Raw genomic sequence first — 19,629 nt, forward strand, 5'->3', positions numbered from 1 at the left:
TGGGCTCTCTGCTCGGCAGGGAGCCTGCTTCCCTTCCTCTCTCTCTGCCTGCCTCTCTGCCTACTTGTGATCTCTCTCTCTGTCAAATAAATAAATAAAATCTTAAAAAAAAAAGAAAAGAAAAATCATGCAAGGAAGACATGAACAGACATTTCTCCAAAGAAGATATATGAATGGCCAACAGACACATGAAAAAATGCACAACATCACTCAGCAGCAGGGAAATACAAATCAAAACCACAATGAGATAGCCCCTCACACCAGTCAGAACGGCTAAAATTAACAAGTTAGGAAATGACAGATGTTGGCGAGGATGCGGAGAAAGGGGAACCCTTCTACACTGTTGGTGGGAATGCAAGTTGGTGCAGCCACTCTGAAAAAGAGTATGAAGGCTCCTCAAGAAGTTGAAAATAGAGCTACCCCATGACCCAGCAATTGCACTACTGGGTATTTACCCCAAAGATACAAATGTACTGATCCAAAGGGGCACCTGCACCCCAATGTTTATAGCAACAATGTCCAAAGTGGCCAAACTATGGAACGAGCCTAGATTGTCCATTGGCAAATGAATGGATAAAGAAGATGTGGTATATATACACAATGGAATACTACTTAGCCATCAAAAAAGGAATATCGCCATTTGCAATGACGTGGATGGAACTAGATGGTATTATGCTAAGCAAATAAGTCAATCAGAGAAAGACAATTATCATCAGATCTCACTGATACGTGGAATTTAAGAAACAAAACAGAGGCTCATAGGGGAAGAGAGGAAAAAGTAAAACAGCACAAAACCAGAGAGGGAGACAAACCAAAAGAGACTCTTAATCACAGGAAACAAACTGAGGGCTGCTGGAGGGGAGGGTGGTGGGGGATGGGGTAACCGGGAGATAGACATTAACGAATGCACGTGATGTAATGAGCACACGGTGTTATATAAGACGGATGAATCACTGACCTCCACCTCTGAAACCAATAATACATTATATGTCAATTAATTGAATTTAAATTTAAAAAATTAATTTGAAAAAAAAAATTCCTGCAAGGACACAGGCTATGGGAGTGTGTGTGTGTGTGTGTGTGTGTTGGGGAGTTTGAGGGTGATTTCTCCTTCTTACCTTAATTGCTAGGGTTTAATGAACTTTTAATTTCAAACCTATGGGTATGTATACGTGTCACAGGAATGAGCGGCGGCGAGAGGCTTACCCGCTCTCCTCCCTGTCCAGCAGGGCGTGGTAGGACGCCACGTCCCTCTGCAGCTGCGCCTTGTGTGCCAGCAGATGCTCACGAGCCTGCTGCTGCTGTTCGGCCTCAGAGCGCATCTCCCTGAGCTCTGCCTCCAGCCGGCTCACCACAGCGCCCAGGTTCTGGAGCTCGATGTCGTGCCAGTGCTTGGCGTCGTGCAACGTGTTCTCCAGGCCTCGTTTCTGCCAAAGAGAGAACGCGGTCCATACCCGAGGCCACACGCAGGGCCCTTGAGGAGGGAGTTGGGCAGAGCTGCGCGAAGGGCTACGCTGGGCCTGGGCGGTCCATTAACTCCAAGGACCAGGGCCTGGCTGGGTTGCAGAGGGAAGCGATGACTCCGCCTCCAGAGGTCGGAGGCCAGACTCCTGTTTGGTCTCATTCACAAATTCTTCTGCTGAGGGGGTGTGGGAGGAAGACAGCCAAGAGGGAAAGGAGAGGGAGAACCATGAAGGGTACTGATGAGACAGAATGAAAGAGTGTGAAAGATAACGAGAGAAAAAATGAGAGTGAGAAAATGATACACACAGGAGAGACAGTTTGCAGGTGTTTTTTTTCAAAGAAATCTTGCTCTCTGAACTGCCTCTGGGCCTTTCTGCTCATGATTTCTCACTCCCTGCGGGGCCCTTTCCTCCTCCACTGCTGAAACCACATCCATCATTCAGCTAAAATGCCCTCTCCTCCGACACTCTTGGCCAGATTGCCAGAGTTCGAATGAATGTCTCTGGCCGTTGCACACTCGACAGTGTTTTCTTCAGTGTGTTAGTAGCACACTTTGGCTAATGCTTCTTCCCCTATCTGCCCCTTCACTGTGGGCTCCCCAAGGCCCCATCTTGAGCCTGTTCTCTCTGAGCTCTTCTTCCTGGGCCTGTGTTGGTTGGTCTTTGCCACACATGACTTTAGTTGTCTCCCTCCCGATGACTCCTGCGTTGATGTTTCCAAGACAGATGTCTCCCCCCAGCATAAACCTGCTTCTGAGTTTCTTCCTGGAAATATATACAAGTCATGGGCACTTCAAATCAACGTATCCACAGTGGAGCCACCGACTTCTTTCTGAACCTGTTCTCCTCTCCTGTGCTTCCGCTGGTGAGTTCACATGGACTAGAAACAAGGGAAAGGCATGTCCCTCATCTTCCTTCCCTCCGCAATCCAATCATCACGGAGTCCTGCCTCTTATGTATTCTGGAAAGTTTTCACTTCTGTGCCCTCAGCCACCAGTGCCCAGGATGGATGCTTATCACTGCTCCCTGGGCGTAAGCTCAGTAGCTTGTAACTCATCTCTTGGTCTCTAGTTCCTGCTACCTCTGCATTCTCTACACAGCAATAACTGTGCTTTGTCGAAAGTCCAAATCTGGATTTGTATCTCCCCTTCCTTCTCACCTGGATCATTCCTATTCATCCCCAAGTCCAAGCTTGGGGGGGGTTACCTCCCCCAGGAAGGCTTCCTTCTTCCTTGATAGTCTCTTGCCCTTTCCCCCCACCAGGCTGGGTTAGGGACCCCTCCTCTGGCTTTCCGTGGCTGCCCAAGTACATGCATGCCCTAAACTTGTCATAGTGGGCTGAGCTGCTTCGGGGCATGTTTCCTCTACCAGACAGTGAGCTCTTCAGAGATGAAAGGAAGTTTCTGTAACTCTCATGGTAAGAAAGGGGCTGGCACAGAGTAGGTGCTCATCTGGGTATGTTGCCCAGGATGACAATATTTGTATTATGGTTACACTTATTGCTCTACCTGTCTCCCCATTAGACAGGAAACCTCATTTTCTCATATAGCAAGCCCTGCAGACTGTAGGGCTGACCAACAAACACGTTTAAAAAGCTGTGTGCATCTATCTTTAACATTTTTAATAGTTGTAATCATGGTACACCTACAATTTAGCATCTGGATTTTTACATAACACATAAGAACAGATAAATATCTTTTCAAATTGAGATAAAATCTCATTAAAACAACTTCCTGTACCTTGTCTCCTAGGAGATTTTTCATACCTTTTGGATTACTGTGGTTGAAATGGACGCTTTTTGGTCATGATGCCATCTTGAATCATGGCTCCTGTTAAGCAGGGGCCACCATATCACCTTATTTAAACCATTTTAATTCCATAAGACTTAAGAATATTGAGTCAGATTCCCACCCTAGATACATTTACAGGTGGCAAAAATGTGACTAGTAGACAATAAATCTAGATCAGCATCTGGCCTAGGGTTATTATTTTGGTGAGATCTGAAAACCCCTCCATGACAAAGAAGATGTGGAAATGGCCACCTGCACTTTGAGAATCACTCGTTCCAAACTCTCTGGGTTTTCCCACTTTGCTCATCAGGAAATTCCTTGTAGTGTTTAGTGATGTTGTACCTGTAACACCTGTTGTTTGGAAAGATCTTTCGTGGAATCATGTTTGGATCATCTGTCTAGTTTTTGCTCCATGTTCACAGGTGACTTCTCCGTTCGGCCTGAAGTTTGCTCGGATGACTTAGGACCCATTGCCCAACATATGTTTGTACAAATACCTGTCAGAGGTCCTCTGTCTCTTCCATCCCATCCTTAGTGTCTCAGCCCAGCTTCTTCCCACCTAAGTCCCTGACATCCTCACCTGGTTCTCACAGAGATGCTTGGGCTTGAGCGATGGCAATCAGGCCACTGCTGCCCATCTCCCCACTCCAGCCCCGACAGTAGTACAACACCAGCGAGCAAACTCAGGTCACAGAAGCATACTTATTCCCCAGTTTCTGGAGATTTGAAGGGACTTCCTTGAATTGCTAAGCCCTCCATAAAGTAAAAATAGTGACTTTGTGTGATTTCTGGCCTTGAACTCCATTCCTGATTTGAGTTGACGGAACACAGAACTCAGTAGGCTTTAAGCACCATTACTGGTGCCTGGTTGCCAATACAAAGAGGGCCTTGCTGGCCAAGGGGACAGCCAGTGCTGCCAGCTCACCTGTCTGAGGCTTAGATGAGCTGTGGGGGCCTTGTGTGTGTGCAGGTTGCTCTGACCAAGGATAACAGGTGTGCTGGATGGACTGAGCTGTGTCTGAAAGTTGCAGGAAGTTGTGCTCCTTATTCTGGCTCTCTGGGCTCCTGTCCTTGACTGGAAGGCCCAGTGACCAGAGCTCTGATCTACTAGCTCACAGGGGACAGAGGCGGCTTGTCCTGGGTCCCAAGCACAGCCAGCATGTCAGTACTCCTATGTCTTCTGGTTGGGGGTGTGAATTTTCTTCTGATTTGTTCCGGTAGTCAGGACGATGGGGTTTGAGTGAGGTAATTGGGTGATGCCAACCTGGGATTACTATTTCAGTGGTTATAATAATAATTTTACAACGGTAGGCAGTAACAGATACCAGTTATTGACTGCTCACTCTGTACCAGGCACTGTGCTAAGGGCTTGACCTGTGCAATTTTGTAAGTCATCATCCCCATGACTTTAGGAGGCAAATACTGGTGGGTCCAGCGACAGAGCACATTTCCAAAGGCAGGTGCAATCCCTATCTCCATCCCATGTGTTCTTTCTCTAGGTGGCCTTGCCACTGTCTCGTCAAGAGGTGGAGTGTCTTTCCCTTCCTGTGGGATCTGGGATGGCCTTTGACTGCTTAGACCAACAGAGTTCTGTATAAGTGATATTCAGGGATTTTTCAGGCCAGGTGGTAAGAGACCTGGTAGCTTCTGTGCTGATGCTCTGAGGGAAGCTGGATGCCAGAGCAGTAGTCTGACTACACGACTGCCATGATTTGGGGAAGTCACAGCTAGCTACCTGGAGAGGCCCCATGGAGGAAGAAAAAGAGATGCACAGCTGAGGCCCCACATATGTGAGCGGAAGCCACCATTCTTGGAAGGGCCGGCCCCAGCAGAGGCCGCAGCTGTCTCTGCTGGACTCCACCTAAATTGCAGACTGAATGAACACATTTTTTACTGTTGCCTTAAGCTACTAACACGATAGATACATATGATAACCCGAAGAGATCCTCACTTTGCAAGTGAGAAAACAGAATCTTAGAGGCATCACTCCGCTAATAAGTAGAGGAGTCAAGATTCCAGATTCCAGAGTGAGGGCCAATCCCCAATTCCAGAGGCCTGCTGTGGTCTAGAAGCGCAATTGAGCCAGAAGGGCTTGGCTCTCCTACTTGTTACTCGTGTTCATGGGCAAACCCCTGAATCACAGTTTGCTCTTCTGCAAAATGGGTTGTCAGTCACCACACTTCTCAGGGTCTCTATGAGTGTCCGATGAGAGAATGCATGCAAGCATGCTCTCCTTACTATTAGTATCACTTTGAAGAAATGACATTCTGGACCCTCATCAAGGGCTTTGGGGACATGAAACAAATGAGACATGGTCTCTGTCCTCAAGGAGTTGATGTGATGTCGGTGGATGAGCTGATAGAACCATGTAAACCACAGGGCTGTGAAAGCGAGTGGGTGGCAGGTGGAGAGGTCACCCCACCTGTGGGAGTCAGCATCTAGGCTTTTCCCTGTGTGTAGCACTTGCGTATCTTCTACCTCACTTGTACCAAGGGTGTGAAGACAGGTAGGGGTGGGCAGAGTTGAGGGGAGGGGTCTCCTTGCAGCCATGGGAAGAACATGTCCAAGGGCTCAAGTGTAGGAGACCCTCCACCCCAAAGGGTGGTTCTGGGCATTTCCCTTCCTGTGGAAACCGGGCTGGTCTGTAAATGAAGCCCAAGCACTGGGGGTGCTAGAAGGTTTGGAAAAGGAATCTTTCTATTTTACCCCCAGGCAATCCCAGTGGAGGGAGGGACACTGAAAATGCAGGAAAGGACAGTAGATAGAGAAATGCCCCACATGGGGCAACAGTGGACAGGGGAAATTTACTGAAGGGAGGAGAGAGGGGATAAAACTTCAGAGGTATTTTGGAAACAGAGGTTGGAAACAGAAGACAGAGGATCTCGTGTTTGGGGACCTTAATCCTACCTGCAGAATGGTGAGGGTGACAGCATCTGCTGAGGGACAGAGGTGAGGGCAGGCTGGAGCTTGCTGAGAATGGAGGCTGCTAGGAGCAACCGCTCTGGGGAGCACAGTACCCTCTTCTGTGTTCGGTCATTTGGTTGAACCCAATGTGGTTATGAGCTTGTAGAGGACGGGAACCATTCACTTCATGGTTGCGTCCCTGGGACCTTCCTCATGGAGAGCTCAGCACACAGCTGGAGCAAGTATATGTGTGGAATGTGTGTTGAATGACAGGCTGCCTCCCCTCAGGTGCAATTCATCCAGGCTTTTCTGATGATGGGCTTCAGTGTGTGTCACCAGCGTTTTGTCTGGCACTTTCTGTTATGGAAGAATGGAGTTTTGGCAGTCACAAAGACATCTGGGGAATAAATGGCAGCCCCCTTATACATGTTTAAAGCGACTTGGGGAAAAAGCAGCACCCCTAATATTAGGATCAAGGGTTAGGGCAAGAGAATAAAACAGATGAGCATAAATTCACATAACTTTGAGTAAATAATGCAATTGTCTTTCAGACAATTAAAAAAAAAACAACTAATATGGCATTGCTTTAGGCTGTACTTTCCTGATTTTTCTCACCTCTGATCCTTTTCTCACATCCTCTTGCAGTGACCCCAATCCCATCACAGAATGTGAGGGAGAGCTGTGGCAGGGAGATGTGTGTCATGTGCTGTGCTGTGACAAGACAGCATCTTCCTGAGCTGACTGGGTATCGTGTGACCTTGTTATCCAGAGGATGATGGACCCAAGGGAATGGAAGACACATGAAGGAGGGGAACTCAGGGTTGATGGAATGATCTTGACCATGTGTAGTGAAAATGTTGTTTCTGAGGGAACCAACTAGAATAAATCCTTGAGCTAACTTAATGGTAGGCTAAGACCGCATTGGGAGGTGGGGCTGCTGGTTTGGTGATGGAATGGATTTGGGTGGCAAGATTGAGATGAGGAGGGTTTAGGGGGAGTGGTAGAAGAAAGGGGCACTAGCAATAGTATTGGAACTTCCCCCAAGGCTTGAAGCTGATGAGAGACAGGAAGGAGCTCCTTGGGCCTTGGTAGAGTCCAGACCACCTCAGCTGCATAAGAATTACATGAACCATCCCCTCATGATCTGCAGTGTGGACAAAATGCTTGTGGTTCAAATTGGTACACATGGGCCCCCCCACAGGGGCCATCAAGGAGGAGCTGTAGGCTTAGTACCCTAATAGAACTTCAGTTCACCCCAGAAAGCAGAGGGTAAATTGCTGTATTAATAATTATTTTAATTATTATTAATAATAAATAATGCAAGAGACCTTCCCACAAATCCCAGTGAGTCTGAGGAGCTTCCTAGTTTTAATTTGGCTTTCCCAGAAACAGAGCCTGAGCCAGGGATCTTGTTACATGTAAAGAGTTAAGGGGTTGCTCTCAAGAAAAGGGGAGCAAGGAAAGCAGGATAGGACAGAGGAAGGCGCTAAGCCAGGAGGAAGTCTCATTTGGAGTCTCGTACAGCCTGATCCCACAGGGAGACTGCGAGGGTGAAGTACAGGGCAAAACCCATTCCACTCAGAAGCCAGTGGGCTGGGCTTTTAAACCCCACGTCAGCCAGTCATTGGCTGAAGGCTAGAGGAGGTGGGCCTAACCGCCCAGGCCAGGTGTCCACTGTTTGGCTGAGGCCAGTTCTCTGGAGAAGTGGGACATCTGTGGATGTGAGCGGCCAACACTCCCAGCAGTGGCCTGGTGTCGTGTATTCCGGTGGGGCACTAACAGCCTTCACTATACTGGTTGTGATTCGGTATCAGCTGACCCTTCTGGGGCCTCAAGACTCTTGTGAACTCTAACCCAGATGACTAGTGCAACAGTTGAGAGTAAAATTGACATAAGAAATGTCAGGGCTCTTCCCAGCCCACTCACCAGGGCCCGCAGGGATTCTGTCTCCACCTGGAGGCTCTGGACCTGGCACGAAGTGTTGTGTAGCTCCAGCCTGAGGGCAGCGGCCAGCTTCTCTTCCTGGGTCTGCGCCATGCGGGTCATCTCTGCCTGTTGCTGGGAAGGGGCAGGTCTCCACGTGAGCAGGGGTGCGTGGACAGCCCGAAGCCCACTTTCCCTCCTGCCCTTCCCAGGACCCATTCCACAGCCTCTAACTCAAACGGCTGGCCGATTGAAAAATCCCTCTTTTTCCACGGGCACCCTTCCTGATTTGCATACAAGCATTTTTGGGTTTGAACATATAGTGCATGCAAGTAGAATAAAATTCGAAATCTTTTTCTGGAGGATTTATGGGAGAAAGTCTCCTTTTGTCCCTGTGCCTTAATTACCCAGTTCTCCTCCTTCCAGTTTCTTATACCTCTTTCCAGAAATTATACACAAACACACACACACACACACATATGATATCTATATCTATCTATCTATCTGTTCTTTTCTTTCTTTCTTTTTTTCTTTCTTTCTTTCTTGAAGAGAGAGAGCACAAAAGGGGGTGGTCAGAGGGTGGAGCAGACTCCCCCGATGAGCAGGAAGCCCGACGCATGACTCGATCCTGAGACTCCAGGATCATGACCTGAGCTGAAGGCAGTTGCTTAACCAACTGAGCCACCCAGGCACCCCATCCCCCAATTATTTCATACATTTATAAGTAAATATATATAATCATCCTCTACTTGCTTTGGTACTTAATATATCCTAGAAAATATTCTCTACCAATATATATAAATCAATTACATTCTTTTTAATGGCTCCAGAGTATTGCCTTGTTTGGAAGTACAGAATTATCTAGAAGCCCTGCATTGAGGAGCACTTAGATTGTTTCCAGTCTTTGCCTGTTACAAACAATGGTGTAAAGAATTACCTACAACCCTCATTTTCCACACGTGGGAGTATCTCTATGAGGTAAATCCCTGAAGTGGGACTGCGGAGTCAAAGGGTATGCATCTGTCATTTTGATGGATGTTGACAAATTGCCTTTCAGAGAACTCCCAGCCCGTCCCAATACTGTCAGGCAGTGCCAATTGCCTCACACCTTCTTCAAATGTGGAACTATCCAACTTGATCTGATAGTCCCTGTTTCCTTGTAAAAACCAGTCTGGCCACAATCGTGAACACAAGGGGGAGGTCTGTGTTTTGCAGTTTCTCCCTCAGCAAGGACATAGTCTGATTCTTTCCCATACTTTCAGGGGAATAGGTCATTCTTTCTCTCTCTGCTGGAGAAAGGGGAAAAACTAGAGATCACCTTCATTCATCTTTGGTACAGCCTGACGCACGTCTCTAAGTCAGTGATATGGGAGAAAAAACCTGTTCTGGATTGACCATTTTTACTACATATGAATGCTTATTTACAGGGTTATGCAAAAATAGTCCAGTCAAACTGACTAAGAAAACTGGGGTCAAAGGGCTCATCTCAGGTGTAGTTCTTCCTGTGTGAGGGCTGGACAGAGCTTAACAAAAACATCCATTAAAGGTCTGGGATCAGCTATAGGTGAATGGAAGCTGTGGGCCCAGCTCGGACTGGTCAGCCCATGGCTGTGTGTCCATGGACCATCATTCAGCCTCTCTGAGCCCTAGTCCCTCCCCACAGAATGCAAATGACAATGAGAGGAGACACTATGACACTTTCAACAGTGGAAACTTGTAGAACATATGGAAACTTGTAGAACCTTAAAAGCATGCAAATAGTGACTGCATATACTTTTCTATATGTAACAAGTAGTATCAGCCAAAAATGAGTTTGTAACCACTCTAGGTTGGGTACTACTAATGATAACTAACAGGCGCTAAGCACTTATTCTGTGCCAAGCACTCCATTAACTGCTTAAGTCCATTATTTCAGCTAATCTTCATGACCTATGAAGCAAGTGTCATTGTTATTCCTATTTTACATGAGGAAACCGAGGCAGAGAGAGACTGAGTTATTTTCTCAAGATCGCATGGTCTGTGAGATGCTGCGGCCCATGCCAGAGCTGTACTCTCAACCAGTTTTGAAAGCCACTGCTTCCACCAATTCATTTCCACCAATTCATCAAGAGCCCCAAAAGTGGGGGCACCTGGGTGGCTCAGTCGTTAAGCATCTGCCTTCGGGTCAGGTCATGATCCCAGCATCCTGGGATTGAGCCCCGCGTCGGGTTCCCTGCTCAGTGGGAAAACTGCTTCTCCTCCCACTTACCCTGCTTGTATTCCCTCTCTTGCTGTCTCTTTCTTCATCAAATAAATGAATAAAATCTTAAAGAAAAAAAGAGCTCCCAAAGTAGAGCCGTCTTCCCTAAAGTGAAGGCGGACCCCTCTAAAACATCCTCGTGGTCTGTCAAGTCTTGCTGTGATGGGTCACCCCATTTCTCTCCCTGTCTTTGGGGTTGGGACTTGGCCAGGTGGGCTGTGTGAGTGGGCAGGCGGGGTTCTGGCAGACAGATGCAGCTGGAAGCTGCAGGTGGTTAGAACAGCCAGGAGCAGCCGGCAGCCGGCAGCTGGAGCCCACGCCTGACAGCTCACGAGAGCCGAGGGTTAAATTTTCAGGAAGTCTGTAAGCTGCTTGGTAAACACAGCCATCATTAAAAATTAAATTATATCCACTTACAATTAATATATATTAAAATGGTAATACTCCAAACACATCACTTGCTAATTTATTTACATTTTATCATTATCTGTGCTATATCGAAGTTATTTATATTGACGGTACCTGTGGGGTAGGCATAACATTTAATGGTGAGTGTCTGTGCATCTCTTCCAAACTCTGTGCTTATTTACATCAAGTTAGGAGTTTGAAATCAGCTGTGGTGAGTTTTTCTTACCTCATGGAAATTGGCAAACACTACAAATCAGGGTTTGAATTGTTTCTCTGACTGTCTAGACTTAAGAAAGGGATGCAGAAAATGTTAATAATGCAGATTAAACTTAAAATGGGTCATGTCTATAGCTGTCACATTATGAATAGCAAAAAAATTAGAGGTAATATCTTTCCAATATTTATAAACTATTACTGATTTGCAAAGAAATAACTAATGTCATTGATGAAAGGACTTATTAAGGTCAATGGAAATAGCAACCAAAATTCATATTGGATCTATTCTCATTTATCATTGATGCGAGTGACTTTTTGCTTAATCGGATATTAATAATTGAGCATATTTTGTAATCTGATTTTGGACATTGTCGATGACAGAATTATAAAAACAGTTGGCAGATTTTGCAAGAGATAGCTAGTCAGTCACACTCAAGGTGTAGGTAGCAAATGGAAAAGCAAAGTATGTATTTTATTCTAAAATTTAGGTTATCTCTAAAATTATATAAAGAACACATCATCGGAAACTCCTATGTTACCTTGATATGATATTGTGAATCTGACTGGCACATAAACACAAATGCTTACATTTGTCCTTGGAGAGTAGATATGAAACATTACCAGCACACCCTGGGTCAGAAGCGGGCATGAGCGGAAGTCCAGTCTCACTGAAGGCAAATTTCAAAGCTTAGGCAGGTGGGTCTGGGGTAAATCTGCTGGTCAAGGCCATCACCACAGTCCTGCAGGTGATCTGCCCTCTTATCAACCCAGACAATGAGAGGTCTGTATTCAGAGGTAAGTGCTGATCTTGGGGGGAGTGGGACAATTGCTGGACTGCTGGATTGGAGTGTTTCCCAAACATTCAACAAGCAGCATGATTTTTCGCATATCTGAATACCGACTCAATTTTTATTTAAATTGATTCATGTTTCCTTTGTAAATAAATGTGGTTAAAATGGAAGCTGTAGATAAGATCTCAAAAGAAATCTTTTTTAAGATTTTATTTATTTGACAGAGAGAGAGAGATCACAAGCAGGCAGAGGGGCAGACAGAGAAAGAGGGGGGAAGCAGGCTCCTTGCTGAGCAGAGAGCCCGATTCGAGACTCGATCCCAGGAACCTGGGATCATGACCTGAGCCGAAGGCAGCAGCTTAACCCACTGAGCCACCCAGGTGCCCCAAGATCTCAAATTTTATGTGCATCAGGATGATCTAGGGAACTTAAGAAAATACAGGTTCTGATTCAGGAGATCTGAATGGGCCCAGGAATCTGCATTTAAAACTCCCATGTGATGCCTGGTCCATGGGAACAAAGTTCTAGATTGCTAAGGAAACAGATAAAACTGTAAAACTGTTGGTCATAGACAAAAAATAGCTGAAAAGTTAATGACATTAAAATAAACCAATGTTATTGTATTTGAGCAAATGTTGCCCACCATGCAGCTGAGTCCCAAAGCCTGCTTTCTCTTTGTTGAAAGGTGAGATGGATAAGTATAAGAGAAGTGTTGATGACCTACCAGCACCCAATGAGAACTTTCTAATACAGTTTAATTAAGATTGAAAGAGAAAAAAATGAATTTGATCACTATGGGATTCAGTGTCATTTTATATCATGCCCAATACCTTCTCAAATCAGCTTATGAATGGTACTTGCCCTCCATCTGGGTACAGTCTGCTGCTTTAACTCACCTAAAAGTATTACTTGTCCTTCTCCAATGGCTTTTTAGAGTTATGCTTTCTGATTAATAATTACTTCTGTTTCCATTTCCACCCAATGCCTTCAAGATTTCTCCTCGCAGACCAAATAGCAGGTATGCCATTCTAGACCTGAGTCTAGGAAGGTAGGACTGTATTTTGTTGCTGAGTGCAGTTGCTAGGATGTGTAATGAGATTAAAATATGCTGGTCCCCAGACTTTCAAACCCACTTGAAATCTTGGCTTTGTTGTGCAGGGGGCCAGCCTGCGCCTTTGCACTCCATCTATATTTCTGGGACAGGAGAGCACATAGACACTTGGAAACATGGTAAAAAATTGCAAATTAAAAAAATTTAAATTAAATGTACACATTAGTGCACGTGAAAGTGGATGGGAAAGAAGAAGGACAGTATGCTTGGGAGTAAGGCAGAAGGAAATATTTGAGAGTCTCCACGTGGAGGGGGGAAAAGGGCCATCTCCAAACCCACCCCTCTGCTACGCAGGTGTGTTCCTAGCAGAACACGTATCCAAGATGGGTGCTGAGAGGTTGAACTGTGTACTCTGCCTTTCTCCAGCAGTTGCTGTGTGGATTTCAGCCAGTGGTTTGAGCTCTCTGTTTTTGCAGCCCGTGAACAAGAGCTTTACAAGAGCCTTGCTCTGCTGCTGAGTATAGCTGACAGCCTTGCTCTGCAGCCTCTTGGACCTCATGGGATCACACTAACCTTATGATGTTCACTCTCATGGAGAAAGGGAAAGCAACGAATTCCTCGCAGAGACAGGCATTCACCATCTTATATCAAGGAGGAATCTTATCCCATGGGGAGGGCACAGAATCATGGTTTGGGAAGATCATGACAAAAGTCTGGCATAACCTTCTGGACCCTCAAGACAAAGGCCTCTGAACCTCACATTCCACAAGACAATGCATCAAGACTCCCCCGCACTCCATGTGATCTGCCCAGGCCAACCTAGCAGTCCAGAGTGATGGTTCTGGAGGCAGAACGTGTGGTCTGAATCTCAGTTCCACCACTCTGGAACCCTGTATTCTCGGGGAAGTGACTAACCTCTCTGTGCCTTAGTTCCTTCCTCTGTGAAATGGAGAAGATCACAATACCTAACTCTGTGGGAAGATGAAATGAGGACGGCCTGTCAGGTGCTTAGGGCATGGTCTGGGCACTTGGTACAGGCTTACTAAATACTCTGTTGACTCTGCTTGCAAGCACGTGGTATTCTGCCTTGTAGAAGAATGGTCTTTCTATCTGTTGTCTGCCACCTGCCCTCAGCCAACCTCGCACTAGATTGTAGTAAGCTTGTTTGTAAGGACAACTTCTTACTGATGCCTCTGTCTGCACTGGGGACCTAACATGATGTTTTACACCTTGGGCACTCCCAACACATTTACTAAAGGTCTACAGGGTGTCCTAGGCACACTCGAGGGACTGTAGAAAGGGAGGGTTCCCCGTCAATGGAATGAAATCACACCTCCTTTTAATTAAGAGGATTAGCTTATCAGTATTATAATGACCATGGGATTATATAAATGTTACTTAGCTAAGGATAGTTTTAGACAAGCAGCATCCACAACCCTGACCTACTCCAGCCAGACGTAGGATTTACTTGGCTGAAGGCCAGATGCCATCCAGTCTTCACCTGAGACAGGAACTCTCCTTACAGGAGCTAAAAAGAAGTATGTGTCTCACTCAATGGAACTTTGGTGTTGGCAGGAGGGCTGGCCTGGCTAGGCTAAGCCAAGTGTCTCCTTGAATTGTTTGACACAGGAATTGCCTGGCTATTGAAGCTACTCATGAAAGACTAGGGGACCGATTCCCAGCCTCAGTGGAAGCTGCCCAAGGACACAGCGAGGGACACCCGGCTTTGTGGACTTGCTGCCCCTCGGTCATAAGGAAGGGTACTCCACTGATGAAGGCAGCAGGAGAGGCTCAGCAGTGAGTGGAATTCCGAAGAGAAAAATATGTTTTTCTTCTTAAAGTAATTATTGGAGAAATTTAATGATAGTATTTTTCTTCTGGTTCATGGAGGTCATTCCATCCCAAAGAAGGGTCTCCTCTGCTCTGTCTCTTCTCAAAGACCAGTAAGCATTGAATGCAAACACTACTACTTTAATTTCTCAGGGATTTAGGTTATTTTATATTTGCAAGTCTCTTATTTTAGAAGTAAGGTCCCTACTCTTTTCATGGGAAAGAGCTACCATTGAGAAATACCTACGATAGCTTTGAGACTGAAGAACTGGGTGGCCAGGGACAGGCCAGGGACTATGTGCCCACAGCCCCATGCACAGGGCCTGGCGCCTGCTTTTTTTTGACGTTTGTCAAATATTTGCTTGGCAAATTGAGTCTGCATGAGTGAGTGAGTAAAGATTTCTTGGTAGCATGTGGAGGTTACAGTGTTGGGTGATCCCCAATATAGACCGTCACTCAAATGTTGGTTGTCGACCAGTTGTGGGGTTGGAGAAACAACATGGAAGCTGAGGGTCTGGGTGTGGCCTCTACAATACTCATGTTGTACTGGGTAAAGAACAGGTGAAAGATAGGCAGGGCTTACCTCAATGAGACAATCTCTTTAGTTTCCCTTTTAACTACTACTGATTCCCCTTACTCTGTCCCCCAGCTCTGACCAGCTTGGCTACGCTGCTGTAACACACAGTGACAGGAACCAAACCCCGGCCTCCTAGCTCCTATAGCAACCCTGCCCTACTGGCTAACAGTATCTTTTGAAAGCCACCTGGAACTACCATAACTTAAATAGAAAGACAATTGATAAGCTGGGGACATACGTACAACTTACTGCAGGGAGAGGACCAATTTCTCTAGTGTACAAAGAGTCACTACAAACCAGTAGTAAAAAGTCCAAGACCTAATAAAAATGGGCAAAGGATATGATCCGATAGTATAAACAAGAGCAAATATGGCCGGAATTCAGCATGTAAAAAAGATGTTCCACCTTCCTTATAATACGAGAAATGCAAAATAAAACTGCACTGAAAAACTGTGTTTTATCTCTACTATTGACAAGGACCACAGGGTATGAGAACTCAGTATTGGTGAGGATATGGGAAAATGGGCACTGTCAAACACTTCTGATGGGAAAGTAAATTGTTACAATCTTCATCGAGAGTAATTTGACAATATTTATAAAAATTGCTAGTGTGCATAATTTTTGACCCAGAAATTCCACATTTAGGAATTTATCCAGCAGATATTTTTCTATATTGGGAAGTAGAGGACATATGCAGTTAGTGACTAGTCTAATGTATAAAAGCAAAAGATTGGAATCCACCTAAACATCAATCAGCAGGGCATTAAAATAAGTCCTGGGATACCCATTGCTAGAACAGTTTTTTCTGTTGAGGGCCAGATAGTGAATATTTTAGGCCTAGCAGACCATATGGCCTCCACTGCCACTATTCCGCTCTGCTGGTGTATGCAAATGCAGCCCTAGACAATACGTAAGTGAATGAGCATAGCTGTGTTCCAATAAAACTTACTTGCAAAAAAGCAGGCAGAGGCTGAGATTTCGCTTGTGGGCTATAATTTGCTGCCCACTGTGGTTTAATATTATGCATCTAAAAAGCAGTATGTTCTGTATACCATTATTTGTGTAATGAGAGAGAGAGAGAGAGAGAGAGAGAGAGAATTTACACATATGTCCTTATATGTGCATAAAGTATCTCTGAAAAGACTCATAGTAAAAGGATAACCTTGATCAGCCCTTTAGAAAAGAACTGGGGTGGCTGGGACAGGGGTTGGATGTCATTTTTCATTGTATGTCATTTTGTACATTTTGAACTTTGAAACAAGTGAGGGTATTACAGATTAATAATGCTTACATAAAATCCAAGTAAATAAAAAATGAAATGAAAGTGGGCTAGGGCCCTTTGCCAAGGTCTCCCTGTGACATACTAGGAGGTGTAGAAAGGCTAGATGACTCCCTTCGGTGCTTGCAATAAGCACGCCTGAATAGACCATGGCTTATTTCACTGAAGAGACATCAGGGATTATAGCTGACTCATGAACGCACAGGGACCCCCTAGATTATAGATGCTTTTAGGGGTTCTGCTCTTTCTGTTCTCCTTGAAAGGAACTCTCCCTGTTGGCTCTCATGGGGATATCACATCAGGCCATCTTGTCATCTAGAGCCAGTGACCTCAGTTGACTAGCAGAAACCCATTCCATACAATTTCATATATTCTAGAAAATATTCACACTTCTTGGTACAAGCAAGCAAAGAGTGGGCATTGCTCTGACAGCCTATATAATTATTGTTTGTGAATGTGGATGATATGGAGACATGTTATCCAAGGTTCCTAGTCTGCTCATGGACAGATCTAGACCTGCGTTTTCCAATATGGTAGCCACTAGCCACACATAGCTATTTAAATAAAGATTAGTAAACACTAAATAAAATTAAGAACTCAGTTTCTCAGTTGGATCAGACACATTCCCAGTGCTCAAGAGCACATGTGGCCAGTGGCTGTCATACTAGATAACTGCGCAGACCCATGACAGTCCCATCCTCACAGAAATTGCTCAGCTCTAGTCAGTGGCTAATGTCTCATCCAGCTCTAAGACTATCAATAACCAGAAACCTCACAACTCATCTCCATCTGATCACCTCTCTTCATTCTTAACTGTCTCCATGATGTGTCATTGGGGCTGTTTAAGGCATGGTCATTATAGCTCCCATAAAGTTCCTGACCACAAATGCCTTGAACTGATCCGAGGCAAGCGCAGACCACTGTCAGAAGAGATGGCATGAGCGCATTTGCTGTGAGGTTCCAGGCCCCCGGGGGTATTGAAAGGAAGCTGAGTTCTCTTTTGTTGGCACTTCTTACTCCACCACGCCAGCTAATGCTGGCAATTGAATAAGCCTTTGGTTATTGTACACACCCTCCCACTGCAGTGAATAGGGACAGAGATGAGGCTTCCAGGAGTGACGGTATGGAGCCCTTCCCCGGGAGGAAGATCCCAGGGAGGAGGTTAAGAATGCAAGTTGCCTGCTACAGAATGGAAGCATCTTAACATAGGCATGCTAGGAAAAAGCTGAATGATAGGGGTTCTTCCATATTCCCCCAGGTGGCCTGTTTAGGGTCTGTGGGGAATGTATCCCATGGGTAGCCAGGACGTCTGGAGAGTGGGATGACATGTTGTCTGTGGTTCCCCAAGCATCCCCAAATACCCAGGGCTGGGTAACCACAACAGGCAGACAAGGGAGGGCCGACTTGGAAGACCTTCCAGAAATTCTCTGGACCAAACTGACCCTCCCTCAAACATGGAGTTATAGAACTGAGAAGCTCTGAAAGCTGGACCACCAAAGTTCCTGACATCCATGACCGAGGCTGGAGAGAACCTAGCCCGAATCTCTTTATAAGCTTTTAATGACTTAAAAATAAGAGGAGTTAGCAGGTAACTTGGGAGCAGATGCTGATGGCATCCACCTTTATCCCTCAGGAACCTTTATTCCAGAACATGTGGTTCTCCCCACCCTTCTGTTCCACTGCCAGATTTTACCCTTCTTTGGCTGGGAGAACCTTCTCTGAAGTCTTTGAAAGGTCACTCTGCTAGCAGACCACAGATGTCTGATGGGGATGGTATTACTACCCCAGCTTCCTCGCCTTTCCCCTCTCTTAAGTTCTGTACTGTTACCCAGAAACCCTGTGGGTGCAGAGTCCGGTCTCCCCCCAGTGGGTGCTGGTTGGATAATGAGTTCTTTGTTGGTTCCCTTCTCTGCTTCTTCCCTACTGGTATTTTGGTTCACTCCCTCCCCCAGCTTCCAGATAAACCATTTCCTCTTTAATATTTGTCTCAGACAAAGTCAGTTTCTGGGGAAACCTAAACAAAGACATAAATTAATCATGTCAATTAATTTTCAGCCTCCCCAGCCTGAAAGGTAATTAAATACGTGTCTGTATGCTCTCTGCAAAAGGTTTGAAAAGAGTGTGCTAAGCCATTTTACATTAATGCTTCGCTGCCAAGAAACCGACAAGAGGTGCTCAGGATGGGCAAATGTCAGCCCCTAAGGGCATGACAGCAACTGACAAAACTATTTATTGGAGGACTTCTGGCTGTCAGTTCTGATCTCTGTTGATGATCAGAGGAATTCACTCATTCTGCAAATATTTTCTGAGCTCTGCCTTTCTGCAAGAGGCCCCAGCAGCATTAGCCAAATGAAAACAAGTACTGTCTGTTTTCTCTGAGATGTAGCTTTAAGATTACTCTATTAAAAAAACACTAATGAATCTGTTCAGAATTAATGTTTGAATTACTGTTGGGCTGGTAATGATTCTCAAGAGGGTGAAGGGTGAGTAATAATGGCCAGGATTTTTTTCTTTTTCACACTACGTAGATTTTTTTCTGTTATTTACAATGTCCCGTCCCCCCCACCCCCGGCCCTGCCCGCTTCCCCAAAGAAATAATCACTGCAATGTGGGGTATGCTCCAGAAGTGTTGGGACAGAAGCAAGGCTGTAAACTGCTGGGCCACAGAGCTCTCACTTTGGAAACAGAACGGAGGAGGAACGACTACCCAATGTGGAGAAAAGGTGCCTGACCCGAGAGCCAGGAGGGCTGAGCGACGGTGCGGCCAGCCAGCTGTGTGACTTCAGGACATCAGCTGCCCTCCCTGGATCTGGATCCTCACCTCTGAAGTGAGGAAAGGGGATGCTGTGGTGTCTCAGGTCATGAATTATGAATATTCATGAGTCTCCTAAAAAAGGAGCAATGGACCCACATCACATCTATAGTTTGGTTTCATTTTTCCCTTTGTGCTGTTCCCCCTCTCACCTGGTTGGGGTGGGAGACAGCTTGTTGTGCAGTTAGTAGGCACTATTTGCCATAGCAAGAATTTGTAGGGACCTGGCTCAAGGAATTAAGGTCAGAAAGAAAAGGGGCTGTTGAAAAGGGATCTGGGTAGAGAAACGGGGAGTAAAGTGTGGAGGCCAAGAAAAACAAGGCTGTACCCACCTCGAGTCTAGCCC

The 19,629-nt window shown here is 45.7% G+C and overlaps 1 protein-coding gene across 1 annotated transcript in view; it reads right to left on the reverse strand.

Moving 5' to 3' along the window:
- Positions 1 to 1,202: 1,202 nt before the first annotated feature.
- Positions 1,203 to 19,629, reverse strand: part of BFSP2 (beaded filament structural protein 2) — a 58,839-nt gene continuing 40,412 nt past the window's right edge. The window contains exons 5-6 of the mRNA XM_032869676.1: positions 8,084 to 8,215; positions 1,203 to 1,427 (exon numbers count right to left, since the gene is read on the reverse strand). Of these exons, the coding sequence (XP_032725567.1) occupies positions 1,203 to 1,427; positions 8,084 to 8,215 (357 nt within the window). The remainder of the gene's footprint in view (positions 1,428 to 8,083; positions 8,216 to 19,629) is intronic.

This window comes from Lontra canadensis, unplaced genomic scaffold, assembly GCF_010015895.1.
Source record: "Lontra canadensis isolate GAN:19392208 unplaced genomic scaffold, GSC_riverotter_1.0 scaffold38, whole genome shotgun sequence".
Classification (NCBI taxonomy): Eukaryota; Metazoa; Chordata; class Mammalia; order Carnivora; family Mustelidae; genus Lontra; species Lontra canadensis.